At 40.7% G+C, this 12,515-nt stretch overlaps 1 protein-coding gene across 3 annotated transcripts in view; it reads right to left on the bottom strand.

Moving 5' to 3' along the window:
* Positions 1 to 3,420: 3,420 nt before the first annotated feature.
* The window catches only part of ZYG11B (zyg-11 family member B, cell cycle regulator), a 108,228-nt gene continuing 99,133 nt past the window's right edge, over positions 3,421 to 12,515 (bottom strand). The window contains exons 14-15 of one of the 3 annotated variants that reach the window (XM_030818817.1): positions 11,774 to 11,780; positions 3,588 to 3,670 (exon numbers count right to left, since the gene is read on the bottom strand). In XM_030818817.1, coding sequence (XP_030674677.1) covers positions 3,661 to 3,670; positions 11,774 to 11,780 — 17 coding nt within the window. In that variant the 3' untranslated portion in view covers positions 3,588 to 3,660. Of the gene's footprint in view, positions 3,671 to 10,525; positions 11,781 to 12,515 lie in introns of those variants that run through there. The other 2 variants (XM_030818816.1, XM_030818815.1) reach the window with 2 other exon arrangements.

The following is a 12,515-nucleotide window of genomic DNA, read 5'->3' as shown; positions in this document are numbered from 1 at the left end:
ACAAAATTACTCGTGCTTGGTGGCAGATGCCTGTAATCCCACCTACTTGGGAGCCTGAGGCAGGAGAATCGCTTAAACATGGGAGGCAGAAGTTGCAGTGAGCCCAGATTGCACCATTGCATTCCAGCCTGGGCAACAGAGCAAGACTCCGTCTCAAACAAAAATAAAAAATAAATAACAATAAATTTAAAAAATGAAATTATTATTATTATTTGGAGCACAGAACAGTCAATCTGGGCACCCTGTCCTGTGTCTTTTGATACTCTATGTTTAAGAATAAAAAACAATTATGTGTTTTATTTTATGAATCAGTTTTGGAGGGCTTCTGGCTATCCTTTTTTCCTCATATTCTACTGAGATTATACAAAGCAGCATGTTGCCAGGCACGGTGGCTCACGCCTGTAATCCCAGCCCTTAGGGCGACACAGACAGGAGAATAGCTTGAGCCCAGGAGTACGAGACCTGCCTGGGCAATATAACAAGACCCCATTCTCCACAAAAAGGAAAAAAAAAAGACAAAAAACAAAAACAAAAACAAAGCAGCATGTTTTCCACAGAGTAGGAAATCCAATGGCAAGATAGTGTGTAGGTTTGAGGTGGGTGCAGTGGCTCAAGCTTGTTAATTAACCCCATTGGCAGGCCAAGGTGGGAGGAGTGCTTGAGTCCAGGAGTTCGATGCCAGCCTGGGCAACATAGTGAGACCCCCTCACATCTTTTTTTTTTTTTTTGAGACAGAGTCTCACTTTTGTTGCCCATGCTAGAGTGCAGTGGCGTGATCTCGGCTCACCACAGCCTCCACCTCCTGGGTTCAAATGATTCTTCTGTCTTAGCCTCCAGAATAGCTGGGATTACAGGCATCTGCCACCATGCCTGGCTAATTTTGTATTTTTAGTAGAGACAGGGTTTCTCCATGTTGGTCAGGCTGGTCTCAAACTCCTGACCTCAGGTGATCCGCCCACCTCACCCTCCCAAAGTGATAGGCCTTCCGAAGTGATGGGATTACAGGCGTGAGCCACCGTGCCCTGCCAGACCTCATCTTAAACAAAAATTAAGAAAAAAATAGTGTGGATATTTAATCTACAAGTTGCTCTATTTGCTACCTGTGTGATTTGAGGCAAGTCATTTGACCTCAGTAGGTTTCCCCTCATCTGAAAAAAGGGAGGATAATTATCTTCCTTACAAGCTTTTTTTTTGAGATGGAGTTTTGCTAGGTGCCCCAGGCTGGAGTGTAATGGCACCATCTCAGCTCACTGCAACCTCTGCCTCCCGTGTTCAAGTGATTCTCCTGCCTCAGCCTCCTGAGTAGTTGGGATTACAGGCACCCGCCACCATGCCAGGGTAATTTTTTTTTTTTTTTTTTTTTTTGAGACAGAGTTTTGCTGGTCACCCAGGTGGGAATGCAATGGCCCGATCTCGGCTCACTGCAACCTCTGCCTCCTGGGTTCAAATGATTCTCGTGCCTCAGTCTCCCAAGTAGCTGGGATTACAAGTGCCTGCCACCAAGCCCAGCTAATTTTTGTATTTTTAGTAGAGATGGGGTTTCACCAAGTTGGTTAGGCTGATCTCAAACTCCTGACCTCAGGTGATCCACCCGCCTTGGCCTCCCAAGGCGCTGGGATTACACAGGAGCCATAATGCCTGGCCCTTGCCCAGCTAATTTTTGCATTTTTAATAGAGACGGGGTTTCACCATGTTGGCCAGGCTGGTCTCCAACTCCTGACCTGACCTCAAGTGATTTATCTGCCTCGGCCTCCCAAAGTGCTGGGATTACAGGCGTGAGCCACTGCGCCTGGCCTTAAATGGTTCCTTTTATAATGTGTATTAATGTTCAGGGACAAGAGAGCTAAGGTTTGTTGTTGTTGTTGTTGTTTCCTTATCTCTTAGATTTACATTCCAGTCTAGGAGACACTCTTCAGAGGCAATCCTTGACCGAGTCACTGCAAGATGAATATATTTACTTATTTATTTTTTTGAGATGGTGTCTCACTCTGTCGCCCAGGCTAGAGTGCAGTGGCATGATCTTGGCTGCAACCTCTTGCCTCCTGGGTTCAAGTGATTCTCCTGTCTCTGCCTCCTGAGTAGATGGAATAATAGTTGTGAGCCACCACGCCTGGCTAATTTTTGTATTTTTAGTAGAGACAGGGTTTTACTATGTTGGCCAGGCTGGTCTTGAACTCCTGACCTCAGGTGATCTGCCTGCCTTGGCCTCCCAAAGTGCTGGGATTACAGGTGTTAGCTTCCATGCAAAATGATTTTAAACAGCTATTCTACTGAAAGCACAGGAGTCTTCAACATCTGGCCACCAGCATCACCTCCCCAAGCCTGCTCCAAAGACTGGCTTCTGGAAGCCAAGAGCTCTTATGGCTACTCCACACTATGGCTTGCTTTTTCATAAGTTGGAGCCTGTATAAAGGCTGAATTTTGAGACTGCATTAGAGTCTTAAATTCATAAGGGATGAAAACGATTAATGTGAATGCTCAAGGTTTCCACCCTTTGCTCCCACTTCTCAATTTGTGGAGTTATGCAGATAGACCAATTCACTGGACTTTTATGATGTAGATTGACGATGCCGGACTAGAAGATAAAAGTGTAATGGGGAAAGAAAGGAACACTTCAGTTAAGAAGTGGTTAAGTCAATCAACGTAACAAAAACTTCAAGTAGGGGAAAGGGAAGAATAAAGGATGGCTTTTTATTTTTAATTTATTTTTATTTATTATTTTTTTGAGACAGGGTCTCACTCTGTCACCCAGGCTGGAGGCAGTGGTGGGATCTTGGCTTACTGCAACGTCGACCTCTGGGTCCCAGGGTTCAAGCGATTCTCCTGCCTCAGCCTCCAGAGTAGCTGGCTTACAGGCGCGCACCACCATACCTGGCTAATTTTTGTATTTTTGGTAGAGACAGGGTTTCACCATGTTGGCCAGGCTGATCTAGAACTCCTGACCTCAAGTGATCCGTCTGCCTTGGCCTCCCAAAGTGCTGGAATTACAGGCATGAGCTACCGTGCCCGGCCTTTAATTTTTCTCTTTTCTTTTTTTCCTTTTTTTTTTTTTTGAAGTGATGGCACTCAACAACTTGTTTGGTTCAATATTAGCTAAAGGAATTTTTCTTCCTATGTATGGCCCATAGTAACACCAGTATCTGAGAATGAAACCTCATGGAGAAGACATCTCTGAGAGATAGGTAGAAACAAAGCCTTGGTAAGGTACAGTGTTGGCCTGTAATCCCAACCCTTTGGGAGGCTGAGGTGGGCGGATCACAAGGTCAGGAGTTCGAGACCAGCCTGACCAACATGGAGAAACGCCGTCTCTACTAAAAATACAAAAATTAGCCAAGTGTGGTGGCACGCGCCTGTAATCCCAGCTACTCAGGAGGCTGAGGCAGGAGAATCGCTTGAACCCAGGAAGCGGAGGTTGCAGTGAGCTGAGATCATGCCACTGCACTCCAGCCTGGGCGACAGAGCAAGATTCAGTCTCAAAAAAAGAAACCAAGCCATGGTGGTATTTTTGAGATGTGGATCCAGTTCTCCAGGAAGCTCGACCTGCAGGTCAGTCACGTAAGATGATACATTTCTTCTCTTCCTCCTCCTCTTCCTTATGCTTTTTTGTTAAGCCAGTTTTTCTTGTGTTGTCTTGTTGCTGCTGCTCTTAGTAACTGAGTCTCATTTGATACTGAAATGAAAGGACATTTACTATAGTAGGTAATGAGAATCTTACCTATATTCAGATTTTCATTTTTACAAGTTGTACATAATAATATTACCATATTTACAAGTTTGATATTAGTCAGGGTTCTTCAGAGAAACACAACTGTGTGTGTGTGTGTGTGTGTGTATGTACTGGCTCATTCGATTATGGAGGGTGGCAAGTCCAAAATATACAAAGTGGCAGGTAGGCTGGAGACTCTAGTAATTGCTAATATTGCAGTTCAAATAGAAGGCCATTTGCTGGAGAATTCCTTCTTGCTCAAAGAAGTCAGTATTTTGTTATCCTTAGACTCTCAACTGATGGGATGAGGCCCATCACATCCTGGAGGGCAAATTACTTTACTCAAAGTCTACCAACTTAAATGTTAATCTCATCCAAAAACACCAGCACTGGATCATCCACAGTATTGTTTGACCAAATACTGGCATTGTGGCCCAGCCAAATTGACACATAGCCGGGCGCAGTGGCTCACGCCTGTAATCCCAGCACTTTGGGAGGCCAAGGCGGGTAGATCACCTGAGGTCAGGAGTCCAAGACCAGCCTGGCCGACATGGTGAAGCCCTGTCTCTACTAAATATACAAAAGTTAGCCAGGTATGGTGGTGCATGCCTGTAATCTCAGCTACTGGGGAGGCTGAAGCAGAATCACTTGAACCTTGGGAGGCAGAGGTTGCAGATTGTGCCACTGCACTCCAGCCTGGGTGACAGACTGAGACTCCATCTCAAAAAAAAAAAGCATTGTAGTGCAGTCTGTCACTGACTTGCTATGTGACTTCAACAAACTCATTTTACTTTTTTTTTTTGTGAGACAGGGTTTAGTTCTGTCGCCCAGGCTGGAGTACTTGACCACCCAGGCTCAAACAATCCTCCTACCTCAGCTCCCGAATACTCTGTAGACCTAATTTATTTATTTTTTGTAAAGATGAGGTCTTTGTTGCCCAGGCTGGTCTTGAACTCCTGGGCTCAAGCAATCCTCCCACCTCAGCCTCTCAAAGTGCTGGGATTACAGATGTGAACCATCATGCTATTTTAACTGTAAAATGAAGGTTCTGAAACTAAAATCACTAAGGATTCTTCCCAGCCATGGAGTCCTTATATTAATATAAGAATATAATACTTCAGTCTCTAGGACCCCCCTCACTAAGTGCACTGAAACAATATACGTTATGCCAGTTAATTATCTCAATCTTTGTGTGAATGTCAACTCAAATCTTTTCTCCAGGAAGTCTTCTTGGACTGTCTAATGGGTGTCCAGTCTGGATTAGGTGTGGTCTGTCTCTCTACAACAAGTACTGAGGACTGGTCTGTAATACACTGTTATGCAATATTTATCTGTTTATTTAATATTTACTCTTCTCCAGTAAATTTAAGTTCCCTGAAGTATTTATAAGTTATGTAAGTTACAACACTTAAATAGTACTTAGCATAGGTATTTAAGGAAATGAATGTTAAAGGCCGCCGCTGAGTGGGGAAAAAAAAAACCAAAAAGGAAATGGATGATGTTCCAGTATTAAAAATGTCTGCAGGCTGGGCGTGGTGGCTCACACCTAATTCCAGCACTTTAGGAGGCTGAAGCAAGAGGATAGTTTGAGGACAAGAGTTCAAGACCAGCCTGGGCAACACAGGGAGACAAAAAATTAAAAAATTAGCCGAGTGTGGTGGCATGTACCACGATCATGCCACTGCACTCCAGCCTGAGTGACAGAGTAAGACCCTGTCTCAAAAAATAAAATAAAAACTTCTCCAATAAAAGTAGCCTTTTTCAGAAAGCAGTCATTAGAAGTGGATCACTAAGGAATTTGAAGTTTGCATTAATATTAACTTTTAAAGCCAAATGTCTAGAATAAAAGTAGACAAGACACCCTTTACATAAAATTTATAACATTTATTTAGGCAAAAAAAAAATCCCAAAACAAAAATCTGTACACACAACATTAATACTTAAGTGATGTCCTGATTTAAAATATAGCATGATTCATGTACAGAATACTCCCATTCATCTGGCCATAGTGAGAACAGTGCCTTCAGTACAGATAATTGAGAGTCTTTGAAATATACACACTTTGCAATGAATTTTTTATATCCTTAGAAAGGAGTTAAACTGTTCTATCAGAATTCAAACAAAACATAACTTTTCTCACACTCGTAAGTCAGTGAGAATTTGACAGTGGGAATTCTACAAAAGTAAGGGATTTCTTAATTTTTGTTGTTGCAGATTATCTGAGAGTATAAAGTTTTTAAGGAAAAACAATGCTCTTAAGATCCTGCTTTTATTAAAGTGTCTCAGCTTTCATTAACTAAGTAGCTTCTTCTAGGCTGCTTAAAATAAGCTTAAAAGGACCCAATTTGAACAGTTGTTCCCAAAATAAGTCCAAAATTAAGCACATAATATTAATAAAGTAGATTTATGATTTCCCACAAAATAATTTTGATTAATTTGGATTTTGGAAATATTCTTAATAGCCATTCTGTCTAGCTGTAAAGTTAGGCTGTGCTATCCAAAAGACCTTTACTTTAGAGTCATGAGAAACAGCACTGATCTTTGCAAAACTTACCCCAAAAAATGGGGAGAGAGAAAAACAGGAAGAAAAGTCTCTTTCTTAGGCTACCAGTCAGTTAACAAAGTATCTTAGGTTAAGATTTGGAAACCAAAGAATGCATAATTAGGAGTGTACCATATCATGCAAAGTCTATGAAATACTAAAAAAGGTAAAACAGTTACTCATTTAAAGCACAATGAGCAAATTCTCTTATCATACAGCTATTCTCATCACCGGACAAAGGTTGGTTTTGCATTATTCCTAAAATAAAACAGTTCATGAGTGAATACTGCAAATTAAAAACTGTCAATACACAGCAAATGATAAGGACTAAATATCCATTATCCACAAACTCATTTGAAACTGCTACCATGGATTTGAGAGGGAAACCAAAGTTTGCAAACCTCTCTGGGAGCTGTGTCAAAGTTAGTATTCTGAAGTCCTAGCAATACAAAGTCCCCAAAGAAGTAAAACACAGATAAAAGTGGAAGAGCCTACATCAGCTCAAAGTAACATACTTCCTTTAACTTATGCCTTCAGTTTAATAATACTGTTTATACAACTATAAACGTTGTATAATAACCAAATAATGTAAACATACCATTAGAGGGCAGGAGAGGGATGGGTTTCACCATATACAAGTTTGTTTCCCCTGCTACCTCTTTTCAACCTTGGGTACAGCTGTACATTGTTCTATAGGAGTAATGCGTTTAAAAACACTAAGCTAAATCTCTGGTAAATTAACCTAATTTAGCATATAAAATATGTTTTAAAATGTGCTCAAAAGGGATAGGAAGATGGCCCGATGTTATGTTGATGCATGGCATAATTAAAAACACAGCTAAGACCAGGCGCTGTGGCTCATGCCTGTGATTCCAGCACTTTGGGAAGCTGAGGTGGGAAAATCACTTGCGGCCAGGAGTTCGAGACCAGCCTGGGCAACACAGTGAGACACCATCTCTCTCTCTCGCTCTTTTTTTTTTTAACATAGCCAAATAAGATGACTGGGGAGAAAACAGATTAACACAAAAGGTCTCACCTGTAAGGGCAACTTCCTAAAGCTAGATATATAGAACTGATGGTTTTAAACATAAAACTTGATTATGTGGAAATTTGCAAATGAAATATATCATGAAAGCAAATTCCCATGCAGCTTTATTCACTTCCACCATGTGTTATCTACTGAAGGTGACTAGTGCCACTATAAGGCATTACTGTCCCGGGGTGACAAGAAGCAATATTTATAGTCAATTCCTGAAACTGGGGGTCTGATATGCTTTTTAAAAATCCTAAACTAACTAAGATCAGTAGCCACGGAGTCATTGGCTTGAGGGTAAACTAATCCCTTATACCACTTGATTTATTTTATTAATTAGTTAATAATGCAGTTAATTTTCAACTGCAAAAAGAAAAAATTATTTTGTGGAGTAGAAAGACCACAGCAATAATTACTTGATGCAAAAAATAAGACGCCTTAATTGTATTTGCTCAAATCTGTATGTTTTACTCAATGATACCAATATTTATCATTATAATCTATTTTTTAAAAATTTTCCTCATTATGCCCTAGAACACCATTATACTCTAAAAAGTCAAATTCCATTTCCTTTAGATTTACTGTTGCTTGTGGACTGATGTAGCGATATATATATATATATATATATATTTTTTTTTTTTTTTTTTTTTTTTTTTTTTGAGACGGAGTCTCGCTCTGTCGCCCAGGCTGGAGTGCAGTGGTGCGATCTCGGCTCACTGCAAGCTCCGCCTCTCGGGTTCACGCCATTCTCCTGCCTCAGCCTTCCGAGTAGCTGGGACTACAGGCGCCGGCCACCACGCCCGGCTAATTTTTTGTATTTTTAGTAGAAACGGGGTTTCACCGTGTTAGCCAGGATGGTCTCGATCTCCTGACCTTGTGATCCGCCCACCTTGGCCTCCCAAAGTGCTGGGATTACAGGCGTGAGCCACCATGCCCGGCCTGATGTAGTGATATTTTACATTGGAGCCCACCAATGATTTGAACAATGAGTGGTTCAACCCTAGTCTAAATTGTGCTTGAAATAGCACCTCTAGCCACTGAGAGATAACACTCAAAGTCACCAATAAAAGTTACATTCTAGTCTACAGGTGCAAAAGGGAGGCCTTGTAGATTCTAACTATAGATACTGGCCACTTATGCCTCATAATTCCAATATATACATCCACTGTATTTTAGCCAGATTCAGGACCTTACAGACAATTCTGTGCCTTAATTCTATACACAATTTTAGGAACCATCCCGACTGCGAAGGCACTCAAATTTTTATATATTTGGGATGTAATAAATTATTATGCTTTTAAGACTCAGAAGTATCTGGCCACTACTGATGTTCACGAAGTAGGAAATTTAGCCTGTAGTTCCAGCTACTCCAGAGGCTGAGGGGGTAGGATCATGTAAGCCCAAGAGGCTGCAGTGAGCTATGATTGTGCCACTGCACTCCAGCTTGGGCAACAGAGTGAAACTCTGTCTCTACAAAAAGAAAAAAAGTAGGAAATTTAATTTTTTTTTCCCCCAGAAGAGTCTCACTCCGTTGCCCAGGTGGAGTGCAGTGGCACCATCTTAGCCCACTGCAACCTCCACCTCCTGGGTTCAAGTGATTCTCGTGCCTCAGCCTCCCAAGTAGCTGGGACTATAGGCGTGCAAAAAAGCCACCATGCCCAGCTAATTTTTGTATTTTTAGTAGAGACAGGGTTTCACCACGTTGGCCAGGCTGGTCTCGAACTCCTGATCTCAAGTGATCCGCCCGCCTCGGCCTCCCAAAATGCTGGGATTACAGGCAACAGCCACTACGCCCACCCTTGCTTTTAAATATTTTGGATGCTTCATCTATTAAGAAGTTATTCTGAGTAAAGAAGGGATTTACTGTTTTCTGTACACTTTTAGCCATTTCTGAAAATAATTTGTAAAGACAAAAACCTAGCATTAGCCTGTAACGAAATATGCACTTTTGTCTTGAACACTATAAAACAGAAACTTGAAGCCAAACTTCTTAAATAGGCTTTCCCTTAACTACACTAGATAAAAGACCTGGAAACGGTCAACATATCTAGCAATTTCCAAACTACCACAGGCCATCTCGTTTTCTGAACTTTGTCTTAGACATTAATATACAGAAAAGAACAAAAAAAAACTTTTAAAAGAATTCTCTATTTTGTCTGAAATAAACTTAGTCTGTGAAAATTTATCTTACACCTATAAAAATTCCTTAAGCCAATTAAGTCAGCATTAACCCAGCATTTAATATGGTTTTCAGTGATTCTAAATATCTATTTAGATATTTATTTGAGTCAGTGTCTCGCTCTGTTGCCCAGGTGCCACCACACCCAGCTAATTAAAAAAAAATTTTTTTTTTGGTAGAGATCAAGTCTCACTATGTTGCCCAGGCTGGTCTTGAACTTCTGGGCTCAAGCAATCCTCCTGCTTCAGCCTCCCAAAGTGCTGGGATTACAAGCATGAGCCACTGCATCCGGACCTAAATGCCTACTTTCTTTTAACTCAGTTTTCATTCACATGAAGGAACTCCAAAAAAATTCAAGTCTGATTATTGTGATAATGGTATAAAATATGTTTGTCAAAAAATGTCATCAGTGAACTAACAAACTAGCTCCTTTCTAAATTAAAATGCTTCCGAGTAATCACTATAATTTTAAATCTCTATTGAAAACACTGGCCATCTATGAAAAAAATGTAGTTATCTGGGATTGTAGATTGACCTTATTCACAAAATAAAATTTTAAATGAAAATTAAGTTTCTTGGTGACTTGCTATCTCTCAAGTGCTATTACTGATATAAGTGGTTTTTTTTTTTTTTTTTTTTTTTTTTTGAGACGGAGTCTTTCTCTGTCCCCCAGGCTGGAGTGCAGTGGCGCGATCTCGGCTCACTGCAAGCTCCGCCTCCCGGGTTCACGCCATTCTCCTGCCTCAGCCTCCCGAGTAGCTGCGACTACAGGCACCCGCCAACATGTCCGGCTAATTTTTTGTATTTTTAGTAGAGACGGGGTTTCACCGTGTTAGCCAGGATGGTCTCGATCTCCTGACCTCGTGATCCGCCCGCCTCGGCCTCCCAAAGTGCTGGGATTACAGGCTTGAGCCACCGCGCCCGGCCAGTGATTCTTTATTATACTGTATCAGATACCTTAAGGAGAGGTAATTGTCTAAAAAATAATCCGTCAAAAATATGTGCTGTTATGCACTGCGAGTAGAATCATTACATTTAATCATTTAAAGAGTTTCTTTTCTTTCATTTTTGGCAGTGAGATGGGGACACTTTCTCTAACATGAACACATTAACAAGATACACATATTTTGAACAAGAGATTTTAACTTTTTATGGCAAAATTTACTGGTGTCAATTGTATTTTAACTGAGAGGTTAACACCATGTTGTTGTCTCTATTCCACTGAACAAAAATGACTTTGAAATAGAGGAGAAGAATAGCCAGTTTTAACTGGCGATAATTTTTTAAAATCACATTTTCACAACAATACGACATATGGAGATGTAGACAGTTAGTCTTTAACAGAGAGTGCTGTAATATTTTATACTGTGGTGCTTGGGGAAATATTCCTAGAGAATAACCAGCAGTCTGTGCAGGAAGCAGCAGTCCACACTTCTAGGTATAAATATGGAGAACAAGCTTCTGCTCACCGCCTCAAGAGAGGTGGGCTCCCGAAGGGTAGCCTGTCTCATTTTAAAACCTATACCATGAAAGCAATTCCCAGTTCCTACACTCTGTTCTCCCTTCATAATTTTTCTCTCATACATCTTTCCGCCAGCCATCCAGGCTCCTGCCAGTGATTAGCTTCCACAAGATGATCCACATTTCCCTTCTTTCACACTAAGAAGGACATCTTATAAAAGATACACAGATAGAGAAGAAAGGCATTTTATATAGAAGCAGTATAAAATTTACAACGGAAGCAGTGTCAGAAATCAGGTCAACAGCTTATGTGAAGCTGCAAATTGACTGGAAGGGACTCTGAGATCAGAAAAGTCTGGCCTAAGGGTTCGTGCAAACTTTACCATAAAACTGTAGAATCTCAAGCACAAGTAAGTTCAAACACCGAAAGATGTGGAAAATTTCCTAAAAGGCAATGATAAAGGAAGAGACCCTTCTTGACTAATAAGTTAAAATCACAAGACAAATTAGAGACTGTTCACATGGGCAGTACTATACAGTATCAATCCCAAACTGATATTATGACTCTTGTCATAGAAACCCCCAAAACATCAGGGAGGGTAAGATATTCCAAATGGACCAATCACAAAAAGGATTCCTGTGATTCAATTATCCAATACTTATAGCTATCAATTTAGTCTGGCTTGGGGCTGTTTTTTACAGGGAGGTGGCCTCCCATGGCGCACAATGTGTTTTTCTAAGCTATCCAGAATGGCCACAGCAATCTGTTGGACATGGGGATCAGTATGTTCATGATCTTTGATGTTGTATAAATGCTGCAATCCTCCTTCTTCAATCAGCATGCTGCAATACCTTGAAGCTGAAAAAAAAAAAAAAACCACAAAACAGGAGAAATAGCTTTTCTTAAAACATTTGAAAATTATTCCACAAAAAAATGACTTCTAGGAGCCATTTTTCTTAGCTGTTTTGTTATTGACCACTAACATGCTACAGCTTGATAAATAACCTCTATACTGATGTTATGTCTACAGTGCAAGGCCTACACATTCAATCAATAAATAGCTAATTTGATTTTTCTAACCTCAAGACATATACAATCTGTATTAAAAAAATAAAAACAATCATAACTACCTTATCTTTGACCCAAAATCACAAGTAAGTGTTGTTATATTTTTATGCATTTCCTATGCTTTTTTTTTTTTTTTAGACAGAGTCTTGCCCTGTTGCCCAGGCCGGAGTACAGTGGCACAATCTCAAGTCACTGCAGCCTCCGCCTCCCGGGTTCAAGTGATTCTTGTGCCTCAGCCTGGAAATACAGGCACATGCCACCACGCCTGGCTAATTTTTTTATTTTTAGTAGAGATGGGGTTTTACCATGTTGCCTAGGCTGGTCTCGAACTCCTGCCCTCAAGCAATCCTCTCGCCTCAGCCTCCCAAAGTACTAGAATTACAGGCATGAGCCACAGTGCCAGGCCGCATTTCCTATACTTTTTAAAAACTTAATGGCACTCATACTGCATATACAATTTTTAAATTTTTGAGGTATTTTATTTGCCTTTTTTTTTTTTTTTTTTGAGACAGTCTCATTCTGTTG

This window comes from Nomascus leucogenys, chromosome 9, assembly GCF_006542625.1.
Source record: "Nomascus leucogenys isolate Asia chromosome 9, Asia_NLE_v1, whole genome shotgun sequence".
Taxonomy (NCBI): Eukaryota; Metazoa; Chordata; class Mammalia; order Primates; family Hylobatidae; genus Nomascus; species Nomascus leucogenys.
This window is presented reverse-complemented; position numbering and strand designations above follow the sequence as displayed.